This window comes from Myotis nattereri, assembly GCF_964212035.1.
Source record: "Myotis nattereri genome assembly, chromosome: 2".
NCBI lineage: Eukaryota > Metazoa > Chordata > Mammalia > Chiroptera > Vespertilionidae > Myotis > Myotis nattereri.
In genome coordinates this window covers 91,718,963-91,743,453 of record NC_138076.1, presented here as the reverse complement: position 1 = coordinate 91,743,453, position 24,491 = coordinate 91,718,963, and the positions used below count along the sequence as shown (strand labels likewise).

The 24,491-nt window shown below is 39.9% G+C and overlaps 1 protein-coding gene and 1 pseudogene across 2 annotated transcripts in view; both read right to left on the bottom strand.

Moving 5' to 3' along the window:
- The window catches only part of LOC308513775 (phosphatidylinositol 3,4,5-trisphosphate 3-phosphatase TPTE2-like), a gene marked incomplete at both ends in the record, with an annotated part of 89,338 nt that overhangs the window by 40,825 nt on the left and 24,022 nt on the right, over positions 1 to 24,491 (bottom strand). Inside the window, 3 exons of the mRNA XM_081083911.1 lie at positions 4,223 to 4,311; positions 4,413 to 4,494; positions 6,085 to 6,145. Of these exons, the coding sequence (XP_080940037.1) occupies positions 4,223 to 4,311; positions 4,413 to 4,494; positions 6,085 to 6,145 (232 nt within the window). The remainder of the gene's footprint in view (positions 1 to 4,222; positions 4,312 to 4,412; positions 4,495 to 6,084; positions 6,146 to 24,491) is intronic.
- Positions 18,062 to 18,699, bottom strand: LOC308514125 (cytochrome c oxidase subunit 5A, mitochondrial-like; annotated as a pseudogene). Its single transcript has one exon. The product of its transcript is annotated as a cytochrome c oxidase subunit 5A, mitochondrial-like (transcript).

The following is a 24,491-nucleotide window of genomic DNA, read 5'->3' as shown; positions in this document are numbered from 1 at the left end:
TTGTCTAATTGCAATGGCTAATACTTCCAGCACTATGTCGAACAGGATTGGTGAGAGTGGGCATCCCTGTCTTGATCCTGTTCTTAGGGGAAATGGTTTTAGTTTTTGCCCATTGAGTATGATGCTGGCCGTGGGTTTGTCATATATGGCTTTTATTATGTTGAGGTATGATCCTTCTATTCCCACCTTGCTGAGAGTTTTTTTTTATCAAAAATGGGTGCTGGACTTTGTCAAATGCTTTTTCTGCATCAATTGATTTGACTATGTAGTTTTTTTTCTCTCGATCTGTTTATGTGATGTATAACATTTATTGATTTGCGGATATTGTACCATCCTTGCATCCCTAGGATAAATCCTACTTGGTCATGGTGTATGATCTTTCTGATGTACTGCTGGATCCGATTTGCTAGGATTTTGTTAAGGATTTTGGCATCTATGTTCATGAGGAATATTGGCCTATAATTCTCTTTCACTGTGTTGTCTTTATCTGGTTTTGGTATTAGGGTGATGCTGGCTTCACAGAATGAGCTTGGAAGTGTTCCTTCCTCTTGAATTTTTCGTAGTAGTCTGAGGAGGATAGGTTTTAGTTCTTCCTTGAATGTTTGGTAAAACTCCCCTGTGAAGCCGTCTGGTCCTGGGCTTTTGTTTGCTGGAAGCTTTTTGATTACTACTTCAATTTCTTCCATAGTTATTGGCCTATTGAGATTTTTAGTTTCTTTCTGATTGAGTTTTGGAAGGTTGTATTTTTCTAGGAATGCGTCCATTTCCTCCAGGTTGTCCAGTTTGTTGGAATAGAGTTGTTCATAGTATTTTTTATCAATCCTTTGTATTTCTGTGGGGTCTGTTGTTATTTCACCTCTTTCATTTCTGATTTTGTTTATTTGGGTCCTCTCTCTTTGCTTCTTGGTGAGCCCAGCTAGAGGCTCATCAATCTTGTTTATCCTTTCAAAGAACCAGCTCTAGGTTTTGTTGATCTTTTGTATTGTATTTTTGGTCTCTATGTCGTTTATCTCCACTCTGATCTTTATTATTTCCGTCCTTCTGCTTACACTGGGCTTTTCTTGTTGCTCTCTTTTTAACTCTTTGAGTTGTAGGGTTAGGTAATTTATTACCATTGTTTCTTGTTTTTTGCAGTAGTCTTGTAGAGCTATGAATTTCCCGCTCAAGACTGCTTTCGCTGTGTCCCATAGGTTTTGGATTGTTGTGTTTTCATTGTCGTTTGTTGCCATGATGTTTTTTATTTCTTCTTTGATCTCTCTGGTAACCCAGTCATTGTTTAATAGCATGCCATTTAGTCTCTATGTGTTTGATTTTTTTTGGATTGTTTTTATGTTAGTTGATTTCCAGTTGTACGCCATTGTGATCTGAGAAGATGCTTGATATGATTTCTATCTCCTTGAATTTGAAGAAACTTTGCCTGTGACCCAGTATATGGTCTATCTTTGAAAATGACCCATGTGCACTTGAGAAGAATGTATATTCTGTGGCTTTGGGGTGAAACGTTCTGAAGATGTCAATTCCATCTGATCTAGTAAGTCATTTAGGATTGATGTTTCTTTGCTGATTTTTTGTTTAGAGGATTTGTCCAATGGTGATAGTGGAGTATTAAAGTCCCCTACTATGACTGTATTGCTGTCAATCTCTCCCTTGGTATCCTCCAAAAGTTTTCTTATGTATTTGGGTGCTCCTGTATTGGGTGCATACATGTTTACCAGGGTTATTTCTTCTTGTTGGATTGCTCCACTTAGTATTATGAAGTGGCCTTCATTATCTCTTTTTATGTCCTTCACTTTGAGATCTAATTTGTCAGATATAAGTATTGCTACCCCAGCTTTCTATTCATTTCCATTTGCCTGAAAAACCTTTATCCATCCCTTCACCATCAGTCTGTGCATGTCTTTTTTTCAGACGTGGGTTTCCTGTAGAAAGCAGATATATGGGTCATGTTTTCTTACCCACTCAGTTACCCTATGTCTTTTGATTGGGGCAATTAATCCATTTACATTTACAATTATTATTGATAGGTACTTGTTTGTTACCATTTTAATTCTTTACTCCTGTGTTCCTTCTTCGTTTCCTATTTTTTTCTTTTTACAACAGACCCTTTAGCATTTCTTGTATTGCTGGTTTGGTAGTAATAAACTCCCTTAGTCCTTTTTTGTCTGTGAAGCTCATGATTTCACCCTCAATTTTGATTTATAGGCTTGCTGGGTATAGTATTCTTGGATTCAGACCCTTGCTTTGCATGATTTTGTATATTTCATTCCATTCCCTTCTTGCCTGATGTGTTTCTGTTGAGAAATCAGTCACTAGTCTGATGGGGGATCCTTTGTAGGTAATTTTCTGTCTGTCTCTGGCCACTTTTAAGATTCTTACTTTGTCGTTGGTGTTTGCCAATTTAATTATAATGTGCCTTGGCGTCTGTCTTTTGGGGTTCATTTTGTTTGGGACTCTGTGAGCTTCTTGGATTTGTGTGAGTTTTTTCTTCCCTATATCAAGGAAGTTTTCTGTCATCATTTCTTCAAACAGGTTTTCTATTCCTTGCTCAATTTCCTCTCCTTCTGGCCCCCCTATTATGTGGATGTTGTTTCATTTTGTGTTGTCCCAAAGTTCTCTTAGGCTCCCCTCCTGCTTTTTAATTTTTTTTTTTCTAGATGCTGCTCTGCTTGGGTATTTTTTCCTACCTTGTCTTCTAGCTCACTGATGCGGTCCTCTGCTTCTTCTAGTCTACTGTTGATGCTTCCTATTGAGTTCTTTACAGCAGTGATGTCATTTTTCATTTCTTCTTGGTTCTTCTTCATTTCCTCTTGGTTCTTACACATACTGTTAAATTTGTCTTCCATTCTTTTCATCCACCTCTTGACCATTTCTCTGCATTCTTTCTCTGATAGGTTGTTTGCCTCCATTTCATTTATTTCCTTTTCTGGTGATGCCTGCTTTTCTTTCATATGTGGGCTGTTTCTTTGTCTCCCCATGATCTCTCTTCTCCAGGTGTCTGGTTATGTAGTTCTCTCTCTCCTGTGTTGATTTAAAGGCACAAAATACAACACAACAAGGCACAACACACAAGGCACTGAACGAGAATTAGGGGATAAGAAAGAAAGAAGAGAAAAAGAAAGAAATAAAAAAGAGGGAGAAAAAAAGGAGTGCAAAAATGAAATTGGGAAAAGAAATAAAAAGCAAGAGAGACAAGGAAGAGAATTAAATAGAAGAGGAGAAAAAACTTTATTTGGGGAGAAAACTCCAATAGAACAGCCACTAATCCCCAAAAAAGCCAGCATCAAATACCTAGAGATGAATGCAAACTACAAACAACAACTAATATCAAGCGAGGCGAGGGAAAACAGAAGCAAAAAATAACCAAAAACAGCCCTAACAGGTTTGGCTCAGTGGATATAGCAGTGATGGCAAACCTATGACACACGTGTCAGAGATGACACGCGAACTCAATTTTTTGGTTGATTTTTCTTTGTTAAATGGCATTTAAATATATAAAATAAATATCAAAAATATGTCTTTGTTTTACTATGGTTACAAACATCAAAAAATTTCTATATGTGACACTACACCTGAGTTAAGTTAGGGTTTTTCAAAATGCTGACATGCCGAGTTCAGAAGGTTCGCCATCACTGGGATAGAGCATCAGCCTGTGGACTCAAGGGTCCCAGGTTCTATTCCAGTCAAGGGCATGTACCTTGGTTGTGGGCACATCCCCAGTAGGGAGTGTGCACGAGGCACCTGATTGATGTTTCTCTCTCATCGATGTTTCTAACTCTCTATCCCTCTTCCTTCCTCTCTGAAAAAAAAATCAATAAATATATTTAAAAAAATAGAAATCATCATTCTCCCCTTAAAAAAATAACCAAAAACAAAACAAAAAGAAAAAGTGAAACAATCTCACAAACAAGCATAAAAAAAACCCCAATATAATCAACAATCAAGCAAACAACGACAAAATGACAGAGAGAGAAAAAAATTTGGATAGTGAAGAAAGAGAAGAGAGAGGTGTGTATGGACTTAGAGCAGGGGATTGGAAATTAGATATATAAGTAGGGTGAAATTTTAACAGGGGGTATAAAGAAGGGCTTTTTCCTTTAGTCTTGAAGTTAATATTTTTAAATGTTAACTATTAATACTAATTAATAACAATATGTTTCTTGTACTTTAATATATTTTTCTAATTTTTTAGAAAAATAGAAATAAAAAGATAAATTTTTTTTACCTTTGCCTCCCTTACAGTGAATCACTATGATGTTTTTGTCATCTTGAGCCATCCAATTCTGTGCTTCTTTGGAAAATTCCACCATCTCACTGATTTCAAATGTAAGATTTTTAGTTGAATTAACAGACTTCCAAAAAATCAAGCCCAATGTAGTTAGCCCTCTTCTGACAGTCAACTGGCATAAACTTACCTCAGAGAGGGGACATTATGATCATCAATCATGATTCGATGGACCCTATAATGGAAGTACTTAGGATCATAAGATCTTTCACCTAAAATAAATGATACATAGGTCATAGCTCTATACCTAATAAACACAGTGAATTATCAAGTTATGAATGTTATAATTTTCTCTTAGAAATTATTTATTCATCTTAAAAGGAGCTTTTTGACTGGCTCCTGCTATACTAAAAGACACTTACGAGTCTCAAAAAAATAAAGACAGTAGAGTGATTTGTCCATCTTGAGTAACCTAAGCCCAACTTATTTTGATTTGTTCAACAGGTCTTACTTTTAATTTTCTAACTGAAAGGGTTAAAGAGAATAAACTGGGGCAGAGAAAACTTATTGTGCTTAGCAGATATCTTGCAGAAAGCTTGCAGCCTTGAGCACTGCATAGCTTATATAACCAGAAGACACCTGGCACGGGGAGGAACCAAGGACGGACCAGACCCTTACATCAGCAGAATGGCTTGCAGCCAGCAATCTGTATATATAAAAGCTTAAGCGACCATTCGACCAGCAGCTATGATACACCCTGACCACCAGGAGGCAGATGCTCAATGCAGGAGCTGCCCCCTGGTGGTCAGTGCACTCCCACAGTGGGAGCACTGCTCAGCTGACCGATGGGCGCCAGACACCAGGCTCAGGGCTGGCAAGCGCAGCTGCAGAGGCACGAGCCTCTCCCGCAGGCACTCCCCCTGCACGCCCCTCCCCCATCCGGACCTGGACAGCATCAGGACTGATTGGGCATGAGCCTGTGGCTGCTTCTCAGTCATGGGTGTGCTGGTGTCGCCCTAGGACAGGTGTGGAGACTGCAGCAGAGTGGCAGCAAGCCTCACTTTGTGCACTACTGCGTCACTTGGGGGATGTTGGACTGCCGATTTTGGCCTGATTCCCCCCTCACCCCACTCTCCCACCTTCCCCCCACCACCACCACTTCCAGGGACCCCACCAGTGCACAAATCCATGTACCGGGCCTTTAGTGATTAATAAAAAACTTTCTCTTCCTTCAGTCTCTGCTGATCCCTTTGTCAGACTCAGCCCACCTGCACCCAGGTGCCTGAAATAAAAGTTTTTGATACATTATGGCCTCATGTCATAGATGCTCCCCCGGCCCACTCTGAACCTTCCACTAACAGGCTACTCATTACATTATGCTAAGGTAGTTAGACATCAGAGAGCAGAAGCAAATGTGGCCAACAAAAATGCCTCCTGAAAATGTCTAATATAGAGGAAGAGAAAAAAATCAAAAGAAACAAAGTAGTAAACTAGAATATAATGTTTTTTACAAGGTTTTGGTTTTTGTGTAGAGCCCTGCTCTTCTCACACTCCACCTTTAGTGGGTTAAAGAACACATTGGTTGAACTGTCTGTCTTCAAAACACAGACTGGCAAGAAAAACAAATATTTTCCTAAACCTAACACCATTAGAGTAGACGCTTCCTTACATGGCTCCACCTCCACTTCAGCCTCCTGCCTGCCCCTCCAACTCAGCCCAGCACAAGATGGAGATTTTTTTCACTCACTTCCCACCACCACCACATACTTATGATTAAATGAAATGTAAAAATTGAATCATCTTCTTATATATAGTAATCTATTTTCTATCTATAGTAGTTACATATCCAGTCATGTACATACGGCAAAGATTGTAGACTTGATAGTGGTTTCGATGCTTGGTATCCAGGAACCGCACAACTTCCTAAGAAAGATGGACACCTATCTTACATATATCCACATGACACCAACAATAACCGTTTTCTAGGAATAACCTAAAATGGCTATTACCTTTTATTCATTGGTCTCTCACTTAGCACCTTTTAGGGGAGTCAGGAAATATGAGGTTATGTACATTCCAAGTCATATCTAACCCACTGATGGTTTTCAAATAACCCACAAAGTTATACTTAGCCACTCTAATTGGCCTACACTATAAATAGACATTGCTTAAGCTACCCGAGAAAGAAATTAGATGATAAATTAACTTTAAGTAAATTTGTTCCAAATCATTAATTCACAGTAATATGTGGTTTTTATCTAGATCTACTTCTGAATTGACACATCTTTTAGGTAATTATCTGGTTATTACAATCTACCTAAGCACTATTTAAATAAATAAATGCAAAGAAAACATATGGTATGATTTCTTGTATATGAATGATAGAAAAAGATGAACATATTATATCAACTTTTAGGTAAGTGGTGGCAAAATGGAGACTTTTTTGTCTTCTCTGTGTTTTCTTATTTTCTAAAATGAATATATGTGCATATGTGTACATGTATATACACATGCAATGTGCATATATGTATAACTTTTAAAATAAGAAATAAGTAGTGATTTAAAAAATATTTTTTAAATTTATTTCAGAGAGGAAGGGAGAAGGAAAGAGAGATAGAAACATCAATGATGAGAAAGAATCATTGATCATCTTCCTTCTCCTATTGGGGATTGAGCCCACAACCTGGGCATGTGCCCTGACCAGAATCAAACTGTGACCTCCAGGTTCATAGGCCACCACTGAGCCATGCTGGCTGGGCAGTAGTGATTATTTTTAAAATACAGTTACTTTACCACACTAATACATTTCAGCAAACTTATCCATCTGAAACACACACACACAAACATGCAAATCTCTGTACAAGAAAAATTATTATTAAAAAGTTCAAAAATTGATTAGTATAGTACCCTCAGAACAATGTTTACTGGATTAATATTGAGAAAAATAAAATTAATGTATCAAAGTGATGAATTTGTTAATTGGTTAATCCCTGTCAAATAAAAAAGATAAACATTCTGAGTCTGCATAGTACTGGGTTAGGGAGATAAACGGTCTTATTTACATAAAAAATTCATAGGATCCCAGGTAGATCGAGGAATGAAATATAAAACCCCACAAATATCTCTAAGAAATTTAAGTGAACATTAGTCAATTTTTGGATGAGAAAGAACTATGTGTTAAATCAATGAAAAATCAACAGATTTAAGTTTGTGTTCATAAAACTCTGAAATTTCTGTTTTAAAAATGCCTCAGTATAACAAACAAAGAACAGAGGAGACGATTTCTCAGTAAAATTGAGTGACTGGGGATTATGCCTAATATAATCTGTAAATTAGTGATACTAATATAAACTAACTCTTTAACAATAATTTAATTGTAAGCCCTCATCCTATAGCTAAATGGGCCAAAGACATAAATAAATTCACAAAAAATAAAATTCACTGGCTTAGAACCTACATAAAGAAATATTCACCCTCATCAATATAGAAGTCAAAGCAAAAATGAAATGCCACTTTCACCCATGAAATCAGCCCTTTCCTTTTTAATGAGAAAATTCAATGCTGGCAAATATGGCATGAAAATAAAACCTTTGATTTTTTGCTGATAAGAGTCCATTGGATTTGGCAATATATACTATAATATATATACTAAAATATTCATACTCCTTAACCTGATAATTTCACCTGTAGGAATCTATCCTTGTGCCTTTGTGTCTTCCTTGCTTTGTTATTGATAACAGTAACACCTAAATATCCAACATTAGAGGTTAATTACAGCACTAATGAAATATACAACTATTAGAGTACTCTCCTGAAACCTTCATTTTCTCGACAAGTAAATATTTCACAGTGGTTAATTTATGTGCAGCCTTCTTTAGTATACCATCATATAAGGATACTCAGTATTTACTTTTTAATGGGAAAATTAATGTACCTAGATGTTTAAAGTTCAGGGACATTTAAAATCATCTTCATACTTCTCTAAATGTCTAAAAAATAATCTTACTGATTTCATTTTTTCCCATGAGTCCATCCTTGTATCAATATGTAGACAATTTACTGCTGTGTTTGCTGGTCTAAGTAGTTTACCCGAAGACTCCAAATACCTCTAACCCAAACGAGCTGAACAGAGACATACATATAACACCTAGAGAAAACTTAAACTTTGCCAAGAAACTACATTTTTGGGGTCACAATCTGTCACTAGACCAGCCGTGGGCAAACTATGGCCCTCGGGCCGGATTTGGCCCATTTGAAATGAATAAAACTAAAAAAAAAAACCAAAAAACCGTAACCTTTTATGTAATGATGTTTACTTTGAATTTATATTAGTTCACACAAACACTCCATCCATGCTTTTGTTCCGGCCCTCCGGTCCAGTTTAAGAACCCATTGTGGCCCTCGAGTCAAAAAGTTTGCCCACCCCTGCACTAGACAGACAGTTTCTGTCCTTGGCCAGAATAAAGAATATTCAATTGTACCACTCATGAAATTCTACCATTTGCTCTGTATTTTGCTATTCAATGTTGTTCAAAATATAACCCTACAACTTTATTTCCTCTTAAGAATAAAGGGGAACCACCTGACTGCTTAGCATTCTATCAGGAGTCAAGTATGGCCAGATCTGAATCTTGCACCCTGTAGTCAACCTTCACTTAAAATAGCTTGTAGATGGCTCTTATCTTAAAAATGACAAAGGTATTCTCTGTCCAGTATAACCTATCTAATAATAGACAAACATGGTAATTAACCATACCTCTGACACGCTTCCCATTGGCTAATCAGGGCGATATGCAAATTAACTGCCAACAAAGATGGCAGGCGGCAGGCAGGCAGCTGAAGCGAACAGGAGGCTTGCTTGCTCCAGTGAAGGAGGAAGCCAAGGTTCCTCACCTGCCGCTGCTGGGCTCTGAGCTGCAGTCTAAGAAACAATGTTGCAAGTATAGAAGCTAAACAAGCCCCATGCTTTCAGCCAGCCAGCTGAGCTGCAGTTGCAACAGAGTTTCAATTATAGAAGCCAAACAAACCAAGATCCCTGCTTTCAGCATCCAAGGTCTCAGAGCTGGAGCCAAGCCTCAGAGCTAAAGCCGGCTCTCAGTACCAGTGACAGCCATAGAAGGTAAATAAATCCCAGAATAAAAAAAAAAAAAAAAAAAAAAAAAAAAGGAGAGGTTGAGAGCTTCAGTCACCCGCCAGCCTGAAAACGGCCCTCAGCCCCTCACCCAGACTGGCCAGGCACCCCAGTGGGGACACCCACCCTGAAGGGCACCAGCTGCAAACAGCCATCATCCCCTCATCAAGGTTGGCCAGGCACCCCAGTGGGGACCCCCACCCTGATCCAGGACACCCTTCAGGGCAAACCAGCCAGTCCCCACCCGTGCACCAGGCCTCTATTCTATATAGTAAAAGGGTAATATGCCTTCCAGCACCGGGATCAGCGGAGCCGCAAGGCCTCCTGGCCCCAGGAGCAGCATGACAGGGGGCAGCGCCCAAACCCCCTGATCGCCCTGCGGCTCTGTGTGTGACAGGGGGCGGGGCCACAACCTCCCTATCCACCCTGCTCTGTTCATGACAAGGGAAGGGGCCCCAACCCCCGATCAGCCCTGCTCTGTGCCTGATAGGGGGGAGCTCCCCAACCCCCTGATCAGCCCTGCTCTGTGTGTGACGGGGTGGAGCTGCAACCTCCCCATTGGACCTGCCCTGAGTGTGACAGGGGGGAGCTCCCCAACCCCCTGATTGGCCCTGCTCTGTGTGTGACAGGGTACGGAGCCCCAACCCCCCTGATGGGCCCTGTTCTGTGCGTGACAGGGCGCAGCGCTCCAACCCTCTGATCGGCCCTGCTCTGTGCGTGACAAGGGGTGGTGCCCCAATCTCCCCATCGACCCTGCCTTGAGTGTGACGGGGGCAGCGCCCCAACCCCCCAATCGGCCCTACCCTGAGCATGACTGGGGGTGGCATCGCAACCTCCCGATCTGCCCTGCTCTGTGCATGACAGGGGGCGGCACCCCAACTCCCTAATCGGCCCTGCTCTGAGCCCTACCAGGGGCTGCACCTAGGGATTGGGCCTGCCCTCTGCCACCCGGGTGCAGGCCTAAGCCAGCAGGTCATTATCTCCCGAGGGGTCCCAGACTGTGAGAGGGCACAAGTGGGGATGAGGGACCCCCCACCCCTGCCAGTGCACAAATTTTTGTGCACCAGGCCTCTGGTATTGTTATAATTGAACATGCAACCACTGAAGCCTAAGTTCTATTTCCTAATACTCAGTCTGCCTAGATAGCTGAACTAATAGCTCAAACTTGAGCCTGCACTTTGGCAAATGATAAGAATAAATATGAATATGAATAGTAGATATACCTGTGGGGTGATTTATGACTTATGGATTTTATGAAAGCAGATGATTATCTCTTCAGAGATGCTGATTAAAAATGGTAAAGGGATCATCCTAAAGACATAGGGCAAGAAAATGTGACCCATATATATGCTGTCTATAAGAGACCCACTTCAGAACAAAAGATAAACAGAATGAAAGTGAAGGGATGGAAAAAAGTATTCCATGCATGGCCGGCCAGTGTGGCTCAGTGGATTGAGCAATGTCCCATGACTTCTGGTCAGGGCATATGCCCACGTTGTGGGCTCAATCCCCACAAGGGAGCATGCAGGAGGTAGCTGATCTGTGTTTCTCTCTCATCAATTTTTTTTTTTCTCTCTCCCTCTCCTTTCCTCTCTCTCTGAAATAAATAAAAACATATTTAAATAGCTCCATGCAAATGGAAACAAAAAAACTGAGATAGCAATACTTATATCAGACAAAATAGACTGCGAAGCAAAGGACATACATACCAAGAGACAAAGACGGTCACCACATAATACTAAAGGGATCAATCCAGCAAGAGGATATAATCTTTATAAACATACTAGAGGCCCGGTGCACAAATATTTGTGCACTCGGCGGCTGCGGTGGGGGGGGGGGGGGGTGGGGGGAGTCCCTCAGCCCGGCTTGTGCCCTCTCTCAGTCTGGTACCCCTTGGGGGATGACCACCTGCTGGCTGAGGCCTGCTCCCTGGGGGATTGGGCCTAAGCTGGCAATCAGACATCCCTCTGGCAGCCTGGCAGCCCTCAGGGGATGTCCACTTGCCAGCGGGGAGCAGACCTAAGCTGCAGTCAGACATCCTTAGTGCTGCTGAGGAGGCAGAAGAGGCTCCCACCACCACCGCTGTACTGACAACCATCAGCCTGGCTTGTGGCTGAGCAGAGCTCCCCAATGTGGGAGCACACTGACCACCAGAAGGCAGCTCCTGCATTGAGCGTCTGCCCCCTGGTGGTCAGTGTGTGTCATAGTGAACAGTCATTCCCAGTCTTTCTGCTCTTAGGGTCAGTTTGCATATTACCCTTTTACATATAGGATAGAGACCTGGTGCATGGGTGGGGGCCAGCTGGTTTGCCCTGAAGGGTGTCCGGATCAGGGTGGGGGTCCCCACTGGGGTGCCTGGCCAGCCTGGATGAGGGGCTGATGGCTGTTTTCAGGCTGGCCAAGCCTCCAACTGAAGCTCCCAGTCTCTCCCTTTTTTCTCCCTTTTTTTAATTCTGGGATTTATTTACCTTCTGTAATTGAAAATTTGTTGCAGCTCCAGCTCCGAGGCTGGCTGGCTGAAAGCAGGTATCTGGGTTTTGTTTAGCTTCTATAATTGCAACATTGTTGCTTAGACTGGAGCTCAGAGCCCGGCTGCTGCAGGTGGGGAACCTTGGCTTCCTCCATCACTGGAGCAAGCAAGCCTCCTGCTCGCTTCAGCTGCCTGGCTGCCGGCCGCCATCTTTGTTGGCAGTTAATTTGCAAATCGCCCTGATTAGCCAATGGGAAGTGTGTCAGAGGTATGGTTAATTACCATGTTTGTCTATTATTAGATAGGATATGCACCAAACATAGAAAAAAACAAATAAAGAATATCTTGGTGGACATTAAGGAGGAGATAGATAGTAATGCAGCCACAGGGAATTTTAACATCCCATTGAAATCAATGGATAGATATCCCAGACAAAAAAAATCAACAAGGCAAGAGCAATCTTAAATGACACACTAGATCAGATGGATTTAATTGATATTTACAGAACATTTCATCCCAAAGCATCAGAATATGCATTCTTCTCAAGAGCACATGATACATTCCCAAAGATAGACCACATGTTAGGTCACAAAATAAGTCTTAATACATTCAAGAAGATTGAAATGATATCAAACATATTCTCTGACCACAATGGTATAAAACTAGACATCAACTACAATTCAAAAAAAAATTAAAAAACATTCATACACAGGGAGGCTAAATAACATGAATGGGTCAATAATGAGATCAAGGAAGAAATCAAAAGTTATCTGGGTAAATGAAAATGTAAACACAACTCCAAATCTAGAGGATTTGGGCAGTGAAAATCCTGAGGACAGTGAAAGCCGTCCTGAGAGGAAAGTTCATTGCATTACAGGGCTACCTCAAGAAGCAAGAAAGAGTTCAAATAAACAATATAATCCTACTCTGAAAGGAATTAGAAAAGAACAACAAAGCCAAGAGTAAGTAGAAAAAAGACAATAATAAAGATTAGAATGGAAACAAATGACATAGAGACTAAAAAATATACAAAAAAAATCAACGAAAGCAAGAACTAGTTCTTTGAAAAGATAAAAAAAGATAGACAAATCTTTAACCAGACTCATCAAGGAAAGAAAAAGAGTCTCTAAATAAAATCAGAAATGAAAGAGGGGAAGTAACAACTGACAATGCAGAAATACAAAGGATTATAAGAAAACTAGTGGCTCTGCGCACATATCCGTGCACGGGTAGCTCACTGCCTCTTGCCTCAGCTGGCTGCCTTGCCCGCCACTGCTCATAGCTCTCTGCCACTCATAGCTCGCTGCCCTGCCCTCCTGTAGCTCTCCACCACACGTAGCTCGCTGCCCTGCCCTTCTGCTGATCTGTTATTACGTAATGGTGTCCCAACCAATTTGCATATTACTCTATTATAAGTATAGAGACTATGAACTGCTATATGCCAACAAGCTAGACAACCTGGATGAAATAGATAAATTCCTAGAAACATGCACACTTCCAAATGTGAATCAGGAAGGATCAGCAAATCTGAATAGATAGATTACAACTAATGAAATGGAAGCAGTCATCAAAAAACATCCAGCAAATAAAAGTCTTAGACCAGATGGTTTCACAGGTGAATTTACCAACCATTCAAAGAAGAACTAACACTATCCTTCTCAAACTGCCCAAAAATTGAAGAGGAGAAAACACTACCAAAAGCTCTTTTTATGAGGCCAGCATTATCCTAATTCCAAAACTAGATAAAGATATTACGAAGAAAGAAAATTATAGGCCAATACCTGATGAGTATAGGTGCTAAAATCCTCAACAAAATATTAGCAAACCGGATCCAGCAATAGATTAAAAGATTATACACCATGATCAAGTGAGATTTATTCCAAAGATTCAAGGTTGGTAAAATATTTGCAAATCAATAAACATTATACATCACATAAACAAATTGAAGGATAAAGCACATGATCATATCGATAGATACAGAAAAAGCACTTGATAAAATCCAGCACCCATTTATGATAAAAACTCTTAGCACAGTGAGAATAGAGAGATTATTTCTCAAAACAATAAAGGTCATGTATGACAAACCCACAGCCAACATCATACTCAATGGGCAAAACCTAAAAATATTTTCCCTAAGATCAGGAACAAGTCAGGGATGTCCACTTTCACCACTCTTATTCAACATAGTACTGGAAGTTCTAGCTTCAGCAATCAGACAAAAAGATAAAAGAAAAGGCATCCAAATTGAAAAAGGAGGAAGTAAAATGGCTATACTTTGCAGATGACATGATATTATATATAGAAAACCCTAAAGACTCCACCAAAAACCTACTAGCTCTAATAAAAGAATTCAGCAATTAGCAGGATATAAAATTAATATTCAGAAATCAGTGGCATTCTTATCTATATTCTAACCAGTAGCTATGATGCACACTGACCACCATGGGGCAGATGCTCAATGTACAGGCATGGAAACATGGAACAGACTGATGAATCTCAGAGGGAAGAGAGTGGGGGGAGGGTGGGAAGAGATTAACCAAAGATCTTACATACATACTAGAGGCCCAGTGCACAGATTCATGCACCAGCGGGGATCAGGCTGAAACCAGCAATCTGACATCCCCCAAGGGGTCCTGGATTGCGAAAGGGTGCAGGCCAGGCCGAGGGACCCCACTGGTGCACGAATCCATGCACCAGGCCTCTAATACACCAATAATGAACTATCAGAAAGAGAAATTAAGAAAACAATCCCATTTATTATTGCAACAAAAAAATAAGGTACCTAGAAATAAATTAAACCAAGAAGTAAAAGACCTGTACTTCAAAAATTATAGAATACAAAAAAAAAAAAAAGAAAGAAATGAGGAATATACAAAAAAGTGGAAGCATATACCAGGTTCATGGATTGGAAGAACTGACATAATTAAGATGTCCATCCTAGCCAAAGCAATCTATAGACTCAACACAATTCCTGTTAAATTACCAATGGCACATTTCACAGATCTAGAACAAATACTTCAAAAATTTATATGGAACCAAAAAAGACCTTGAACCACCACAGCAATCTTAAGAAAAAACAAAGTTGGAGAAACATGCTACTTGATATCAAACTATACTATAAAGCTATTGAAATCAAAACAGCTTGGTAATAGCATAAGAACAGGTATATAAATCAATGGAATAGAACAGAGAGTTCAGAAATAAACCCACATTTTTATGGTCAATTCATATTTGACAAAGGAGGGAAGAGCACACAGTGGAGAAAAGACAGTCTCCTCACTAATTGGTGTTGGGAAATTTGGACAGGTACATGCAAAAAAGTGCAACTAGACCACCATACACATACACGCAAAATGGATAATAGACTTAAGCATAAGTCATGAAACCATAAAAATCCTAGAACAAAACACAGGCATTAAAACCTCAGACACCTCTCATAGCAATATTTTTGCTGATGTATTTCCTTGAGAAAGGGAAACAACGGAAAAAATAAACAAATGAGACTACATTAAACTAAAAGGCTTTTGCACAGCAAAAGGAACCATCAATAAAGTGAAAAGGGAGCCCACCAAATGGGACAACATATTAACCAATGTTACATCTGATAAGGAGTTAATTTCCAAAATATATAAAGAATTTATATAACTGAACACCAGGTAGACAAACAAAATGGACAAAGGACCTGAATAGACACTTATCCAAAGAGGACACAGAGATGGCCAATAGACATATGAAAAGATGCTCAATGTCACTAATCATCAGAGAAATGCAAATTAAAACCACAGTGAGATGTCACCTCACACCTGTCAGAATGGCTGTCCTCAATAAATATATAAACAACAAGTCTAGTGAGGATGTGGAGAAAACAGAACCCTGATGCACTGTTGGTGGGAATGCAGACTGGTGCAGTCACTGGAATTTCCTCAAAACATTAAAATGGAACTGCCTTTTGACCCAGAAATCCCACTTCTGGGAATATATCCTAAGAATCCTGAAATACCAATCAGAAAGAATATATGCACCCCTATGTTCATAGAAATGTTATTTACAATAGCCATGATCTGGAAACAGCCCAAGTGCCCATCAGTAAATGAGTGAATAAAAATGCTGTGGTTCAGCCCTGGCTGGTGTGACTTGGGTGGTGTACCAAAAGGTCACTGGTTCAATTCCCCATCAGGACACATGCTCAGGTTGTGGGCTCTATTCCTGGTAGGAGCCATGCAGGAGGCAGCCGAATTATGTCTTGCTCTCACATCAATGTTTCTCTCTCTCTCTCTCTCTCTCTCTCTCTCTCTCTCTCTCTCTCCCTCCCTCCCTCCCCACCCTCTCTCTAAAATCCATAAAAAAAATCTTTTTTAAAAAAGCTGTGGTTCATTTACACAGTGGAATACTAATTGGTCATAAGAAAGAAGGAAATCTTACCTTTTGCAACAGCATAGATGAACCTGGAGATTATTATGCTAAGTGAAATAAGCCAGTCAGAGAAAGACAAATAACGTATGATCTCCCTTATATGTGGAAGTTAATGGACAAAATAAACTGATGAACAAAATAGAAACAGAGGCATGGATACATGAAATAGACTGACAGCTGTCAGAGGGGTGGGGGTTGGGGGTTGGATAAAAGAAGGTGAAGGATACATACACACACACACACACACACACACACACACACACACACACATGAACACAGACTATAGTTTGGTGATAGAGGGAAGAGGGGATGGGGTAGTTTGAGTTGGGCAAAGGGGGATAAATAAGGACAGAAGAGACTTTCCTTTGGGCAATGGGTGCATAATGCAGCGTGCAGATAATGTTTTGTTGAGTTGTACACTTCAAACCTTATGGCTTTGTGAACCAATGTCACTCCAATAAATTCAATAAAAAACAAAGATTGCTGGGCCCAACTGTTGAGTTTCAGATTCAATAGGTCTGCGATGGGATCTTGACTTTGCATTTCTAACAAGTAAGGTTACTGCTATGGTGATTACACTTTGAGAACCACATCTTTTGTAGCAAACAGGCCATTACAATCATATTTTAGTCTTTCAACAAATGGTGTTGGAACAACTGGTTAGCCACATTAAAAAAAATTGACCTTTGAATCATACTGTATAAAAATGTACTCAAAATGGATCAAATATCTAATTGGGACATCTAAAACTATAAAATTCTTAGAGGAAAACATAGATTAAATTTTCATGACCTGAGAGTTGGCAAAGCATTTTTAGGTATGACACCAAAAGCACTAGCGACCAAAGAAAAAATAGATAAATTGAACTTAATCAAAATTAAAAACTTTTGTGCTTCAAACGACCCTATAGAGGAAGTATAAAGACAACCTATAAAATGAGAGATCATATTTTCAAGTCATGCCTGTGAAGAAACTTGTATGTGGAATATATGAAGAACGTTTTTAAAATATTTATTAATTAAATTGATTGGAGTGACATTTGTCAACATGTACATATAGGCTTTAGGTGTGGGTTTCTGTGTTATAAGATCTATATATTGCACCATGTGCCCACCACCCAAAGTGAAATCTTCTGTCACCATATATCAGGACCCCCTTTACCTGCATCCTCTTCCCTCTGGCAATCACCATGCTGCTGTTTGTGGTCAAGAGTTTTAGTTTTATATCACACATATGAGCGAAATCATATAGCTTTTAGCTTTTTCCGAATTATTTATTTCACATAGCATAATGTTCTCAAGGTCCATCACGGTGTTGCAAATGGCACTATTTCATCCTTTCTTATGGCTGAATAGTATTCCATTGTGTATATATACCACGTCTTCCTTATCCTCTATTGCGGGACACTTTGGTTGTTTCCATGTCTTGGCCACCATGAATAATGCTGCACTGAACATAGGGGTACATACTAATATATCTTTGCAAATACATGATTTTGAGTTTTTCGGGTGTATAACCGGAAGAGGGATTGCTGGGTTGTATGGTAGCTCTATTCTTAATTTTTTGAGGAATCATCAGACTGGTTTCCATAGTGGCTGCACCAGTCTACATTCCCATCAGCAGTGAGGTTTCTCCACAACCTCTCCAACACTTGTTATTGTTTGTCTTGTTGATAATTGCCACTCTAACAGGTGTAAGGTGGTAGCTCATTGTAATTTTGATTTGCATTTTCCTAATTGTCAGTGAGGTTGAACATCTTTTCATATATCTATTGGTGCTCCATATGTCTTTTTGGGAGAGGTGTATTTTCAGCTCCTCTGCCCACTTTTTTTTTTCAGTTCAAACTCATTTCCTTTATATTAAAATTCAAGTTACCATTACATGGTTTGGTACTCAATAAAGGAAAACTTGTTCAAATAAGGTAATATGTTATCATCAGTATTTCCAGGTGATTGTTTACACTCAAGTAGTATTATCAGTAAATCCTTGGGAATCCTATCGATGGGGTTTATACTTTGTCAAGGCCCAGTTCCTCTGGAGTGGAGATTCCCAGTTCATTTAAAGTTGGCCTAAGTTCCTGGATGCCATAAGGGTAGAATTCATAATGCGGTCCTGCTTTGTCCTTAACAACCTCTAGGATGCGAACAGCACTAGCAAAATCATTTAACCTTCTGCATGCCCGCAAAGCAGCATCAATGATTTTGGGTTCTGGAACCAGATCATAGCCAACAAGCGTGTTCATCCCTTTACGCAATTCCCAGGCATCAATATCTGACTTGTTGAAGTATGTCGCCGAGCGAGCATCAAATTCCTCATCTGTCTCATGTGACCCATGGGAGTAGCAGCGAACTGACTGGATACCCACTGGGGCCCGGGCGGTGCTGGGTGCAGGAGGCCTCGAGAGCTGACTCAGGAGGCTGCGGCTACTGCTACAGCACAGCGACGGAAAGCGGCACCCAGCATAATGGCGATGGCAGCGCGCAGGCTGAAGCTGAAGAGAAGCCGGCTGTCCTCTGCCCACTTTTTGATTGGGTAGCTTGTTTGTTTGGTGTTGAGTTTTATGAGTGCTTTATATATTTTGGAAATTAAACTTTTCTCAGAGCTACTGTTTGCAAATATCATCTCCCATCTATGGCTGACTCTTTGTTTTGCTGTCAGTTTCTTTTGCTGTGCAGAAGCCTTTTAGTTTTATATAATCCCATTGATATATTCTTGCCTTTACTTCCCTTGCCTTTGAGGCCAAGTTCAGAAATTGTTCTTTACAACCAAGGTCCATAAGTTTGGTACTTATATTTTCTTCTTTGTAACTTATTGTTTCGGGTCTTATATTTAAGTCTTTGATTCATTTTCAAATAATTTTTGTACATGGGGGACAAACTGTAATCCACTTTCATTCTTTTGCATGTGGCTTTCCAGTTTTCCCAGCACCAATTATTGAAGATACTATCTTAACTCCATTGTGTGTTTCTGTCTCCTTTGTTGAAAATTATCTGTCCATATACATATGGTATTATAGCCAGGCTCTCTAGAAGTGTTTTGATTACTGCTTCAATTTCCTCAATAGTTATCGGCCTATTTAGATTTTTTTAATTCTTCCTGATTGAATTTTGGAAGGTCGTATTTCTCTAGGAATATGTCCATTTCTTCTAGGTTGACCAGTATGTTGGAATAGAGTTGTTCATAGTATTTTTTTTACCAGCCTTTTTTATTTCTGTGGGGTCTGTTGTTATTTTGCCTCTTTTCTGATTTTGTTTATTTGGGTCCTCTCTCTTTGCTTCTTGGTGAGCCTGGCTAGAGGTTCATCAATCTTGTTTATCCTTTCAAAGAACCAGCTCTAGGTTTTATAGATCTTTTGAGTTGTTTTGTTTGTTTGTTTGTTTGGTCTCTGTGTCATTTATTTCCACTCTGATCTTTATTATTTTTTTCCTTCTGTCCACTCTGGGCTTTTCTTGCTCCTCTCTTTCTAATTCTTTAAATTGTACAGTTAGATAATTTATTACTAGTTTTTCTTGTTTTTTGGGGGTAGGCCTGTAATGATATGAACTTCTCTCTCAGGACTGCTTTCACTGTGTCCCTTAGATTTTGAATTGTTGTGTTTTCATTGTCATTTTTTTCCAGGATGTTTTTTATTTCTTCTTTGATCTCTTTGGTAATCCAATCATTGTTTAATAATATGCTATTTAGCCTCCAAGTGTTTGAATTTTTAATATTATGCCATTATAATTTGAGAAGATGCTTGATATGATTTCTATCTTCTTGAATTTGAAGAGACTTCACTTGTGTCCCAATATGTGGTCCATCTTTTGAAAATGTCTCATGTGCACTCAAGAAGAATGTATATTCTGTAGCTTTGGGGTGAAATGGTTTGAAGATGTCAATTAATTCCATCTGATCTAGTGAGCCATTTAGGATTGCTATTTTTTTGCTGATTTTTTGTCTATGGTTTTTATCCAGTAATGTCAATGGGGTACTAAAGTCCCCTACTATGATTATATTGTTGTTGATCTCTCTCTTGATATTGTTCAGAAGTTTTTTTATGTATTTGGGTGCTCCTGCATTGGGTGCATACCAGAGTTATAGCCTCTTGTTGTATTGATCCCGTTAGTATTATGAAATGGCGTTCCTTATCTCTTGTTATGGCCTTCACTTTGAGGTTTATTTTGTCAGATATAAGTATTGCTACCCCAGCTTTTATTTTTATTTTATTTTTATTTCCATTTGCCTGAAAGATATTTTTCCAACCCATCACTTTCAGTTGTGTGAATCCTTTATTTTGAGGTGGGTCTCTCAGAGACAGCATATATATAGGTCATGTTTTCTTATCCATTTAGCCACTCAGTGTCTTTTGATTGAGTGGAGCATTTAGACCAAGCATGTCAAAATCACGGCCTCTGGGCCGCATGCAGCCCATAATGAATATTTTTGTGGCCCAGGCAATATAACAGTATGTAAGAAATCTTTTCATAAAAATTTTGTAACTTAATTTTTACAATATCGTGTTATACATAATTATTAATAATGAACTAAAATGTTCACTAATGACTGGTTACTATATCATGTTGCATTCATTTCCCTTATGCACCTTACACGCAGTTACACCATTTCTCTCCACTAATACTAACAGTGAATATTTTAGCAGCCTATTGCCACATCCTTAGTCTTGTACTGACTTGTTTTGGTGTGTGTAACAGGAAATATTTTGCTTTCTCAGAACAAGAAAAATAGGTTTATTTGCAGTTTTTCATTAAGTTGTGCAGTTATTCAGTGTCTGGTAAGTTAATGTTCAAGAAAAAATGTTAACTTTTATTAAAATGTTCTATTATTTTATGTTAATGGTTACTCATTTATTTCAGCCCTTTGCATTCAGCATGTCTCTATTGAAATAACCTATGTTTCTATGGAAATTGAAGCTTTTGTTTTTTTTATGGCCCAATAAACTTAAACCTTGTTTATTTGGCCCATGTTAGTCTTTGAGCTTGACATGCTTGATTTAGACCATTTATGCTTAAGGTTATTATTGATAGGTATTTGTTTGAAGCCATTTTTATTCTTTACACCTGTGTTCCTTCTTCCCTTTCTATTTCTTCTTTTTACACCAGTCCCTTTAGCATCTCTTGCATTGCTGGCTTGGTAGTGATAAAGTCCTTGGCCTTTTTTTGTCTGTGAAGCTCCTGATTTCCCCTTCAATTTTGAATGATAGCCTTGCTGGATAGAGTATTCTTGAATTCAGTCCCTTACTTTGCATCACTTTGTGTACTTCATTCCATTCTTTTTTGGCCTGATGTGTTTCTGTTGAGAAATCATTTGATAATCTAATGGGAGATCCCTTGTACGTAACTCTCTGTCTCTCTCTTGCAACCTTTAAGATTCTATCTTTGTTGTTAACTTTTGCCATTGTAATTAAGACGTGTCTTGGTGTGGATCTTTTCGGGTTCATCTTGTTTGGGACTCTCTGGGCTTGTGTGTCTTTTTTCTTCCCCAAATCAGGGAAGTTTTCTGTCATTATTTCTTCAAATAGATTTTCTAATCCTTGCTCCTCTTCTTGTCCTTCTGGCACTGCTATTACACAGGTGTTACTTTGTTTCATGTAGCCCCAAAGCTGCCTTAGGCACTCCTCCTGCTTTCTAATTTTTTCTCTAATTGCTGTTCAGATTGGGTGTGTTTTTCCTGCCCTGTCTTAACTCACTAATTTGGTCCTCTGCTTCTTCTAGTCTACTGTTGAAACCTTCAATTGTGTCCTTTATTGTAGCTATGTAATTCTTGATTTCCTCTTTATTCTTTTTTTTTAAAAAAAAATATATTTTATTGATTTTTTACAGAGAGGAAGGGAGAGAGATAGAGAGTTAGAAACATCGATGAGAGAGAAACATCGATAAGCTGCCTCCTGCACATCTCCCACTGGGGATGTGCCTGCAACCCAGGTACATGCCCTTGACCGGAATCGAACCTGGGACCTTTCAGTCCGCAGGCCAACACTCTATCCACTGAGCCAAACCGGTTTCGGCCTGTTTATTCTTACATAAGTTGTTTATTTTCTCATCCAGCTGTTTTATAAACCGTATGACCCTTACTCTGAATTCTTTTTCTGACATATTGCATGCCTCTGTTTCATTTAGTTCCTTTCCTTTTGATCCTCCTTTTCTTTCATTTGGGGGTTGTTTCTTTGTTTCCCCAATTTTGCTCTAACCATAGGGTCCAGGCACCGAGTTCTGCAGGGCCTGTGGCTGAAGCAGAGGGCTTGGCAGAAAGGTCACACACCCAGAGAGTCACCAGAGGGCCCAGGTGCTGGGATTCACAGGGCCCCAGGCTGAAGCAACGGGTTGGTGGGAGAGTCGTGCACCCCAAGAGTCACCAGAGAGCCCAGGCACCAGGATGGGTGGGGCCTGTGACTGGAGCCAGGCCAGTGAAAGTGAGTACCCTCTGGTACTCACAGGAGCCTGTGGCCAGGGAGGCTAGAGTATCAGTGTCTGTGGGTCTGCAGATGAGTTGCAGGTCTTTGGTAAGAGTGTCTGTAGTGTCTGTATGGTGTCTGAGGTCAGTCTGGTGGTGGTGAGGATGGGGTCCTAGTCACAGCAGCTCTCCCTTTTAAGACAGCATGGTTTTTGTGCCAGAGCTGGCCACCCCGGGAGTATTTGCAGTAGGAGCAGGGGCTCCCCCATCTAGGAGAGCCCGGTCTTTTGCCCTCTGAGACTCCTGAAAGAATCTAATAGCCCCTCACTTACACATGCACACACCACACACATCCACACACTCCCCTTTTGCTCCCTCACTCACTCACACTCTCTCCCTCACTGTTGTCCTGCTAGCTGCCATCTTGACTCCCTCCCAGAATTCTTCTGGGCTCTCTATTTTGTTCCATTGATTTGTGTGTCTGTTTCTTGGCCAATACCATGCTGTTTTGATTATCATAGCTCTGTAGTATAATTTGAATTCAGGTTCTGTGGTAGCTCCAGCTTTGTTCTTTTTTCTCAGGATAACTTTAGCTATTCAGAATTTTTTTAAAATATATTTTTTATTGATTAAGATATTACATGTGTGTCCTTATTCCCACATTACCCTCTACCCCCCAATCCCCCACTCATGCCCTCAGCCCCCCCCCCCCATTTTCCGTGTCCATTGGTTAGGCCTATATGCCTGCATATAAGTCCTTTGGTTGATCTTTCCCCCTTACCCCCACCCTCCCCTACCTTCCCTCCAAGGCCCAACAGTCCAATCAATGCCTCTCCGCCTCTGGGTCAGTCCTTGTTCATCAGTTTATGTTGTTCATTATATTCTACAAATGAGTGAGATCATGTGGTATTTATCGGCTCTCCAGTTATATCCATGATGTGACAAATGGTAAGAGTTACTTTTTCTTCTTCCTCTTCTTAAAGAATACCTTTCAGCATTTCATGTAATGCTGGTTTGGTGGTGATGAACTCCTTTAGCTTTTTCTTACCTGTGAAGCTCTTTAACTGACCTTCTATTCTGAATGATAGTTTTGCTGGATAAAGTAATCTTGGCTGTAGGTTCTTGGCATTCATCACTTTGAATATTTCTTGCCACTCTCTTCTGGCCTGCATGGTTTCTGTTGAGAAATCAGCTGACAGTCGTATGGGTACTCCCTTGTAGGTAACTGACTGTCTTTCTCTTGCTGCTTTTAAGATTCTCTCTTTGTCTTTTGCTCTTGGCATTTTAATTATGATGTGTCTTGGTGTGGTCCTCTTTGGGTTCATTTTGTTTGGGGTTCTCTGCCCTTCCTGGACTTGTAAGTCTATTTCTTTCACCAGGTAGGGGAAGTTTTCTGTCATTATTTCTTCAAGTAGGTTTTCAATATCTTGCTCTCTCTCTTCTTCTGGTACCCCTATAATTCTGATGTTGGTACGCTTGAAGTTGTCCCATAGGCTCCTTACACTATCTTCATATTTTTGGAATCTTTTTTCTTTTTACTTTTTCTGTTGGGTATTTTTTGTTTCTTCGTATTTCAAATCTTTGACTTGATTCTTAGGATCCTCTTGTCTGGTGTTGGATCTCTGTATATTATTCTTTATTTCAGTCAGTGTATGCTTAATTTCTAGTTGGTCCTTTTTCATATCCTCAAGAGTCTCCCTAGATTTATCGAGGGTCTCACTAAATTTATCGGCGGTTTCCATAAAATTCTTGAAAAACCTTATAAACGTGGCCTTGAACTCTATATCCAGTCGTTTGCTTTCCTCCATTTCTGTCATTTGTGACCTGTTTCTTTGTCTCCGCATTTTTTATGCTTCCCTGTGTTG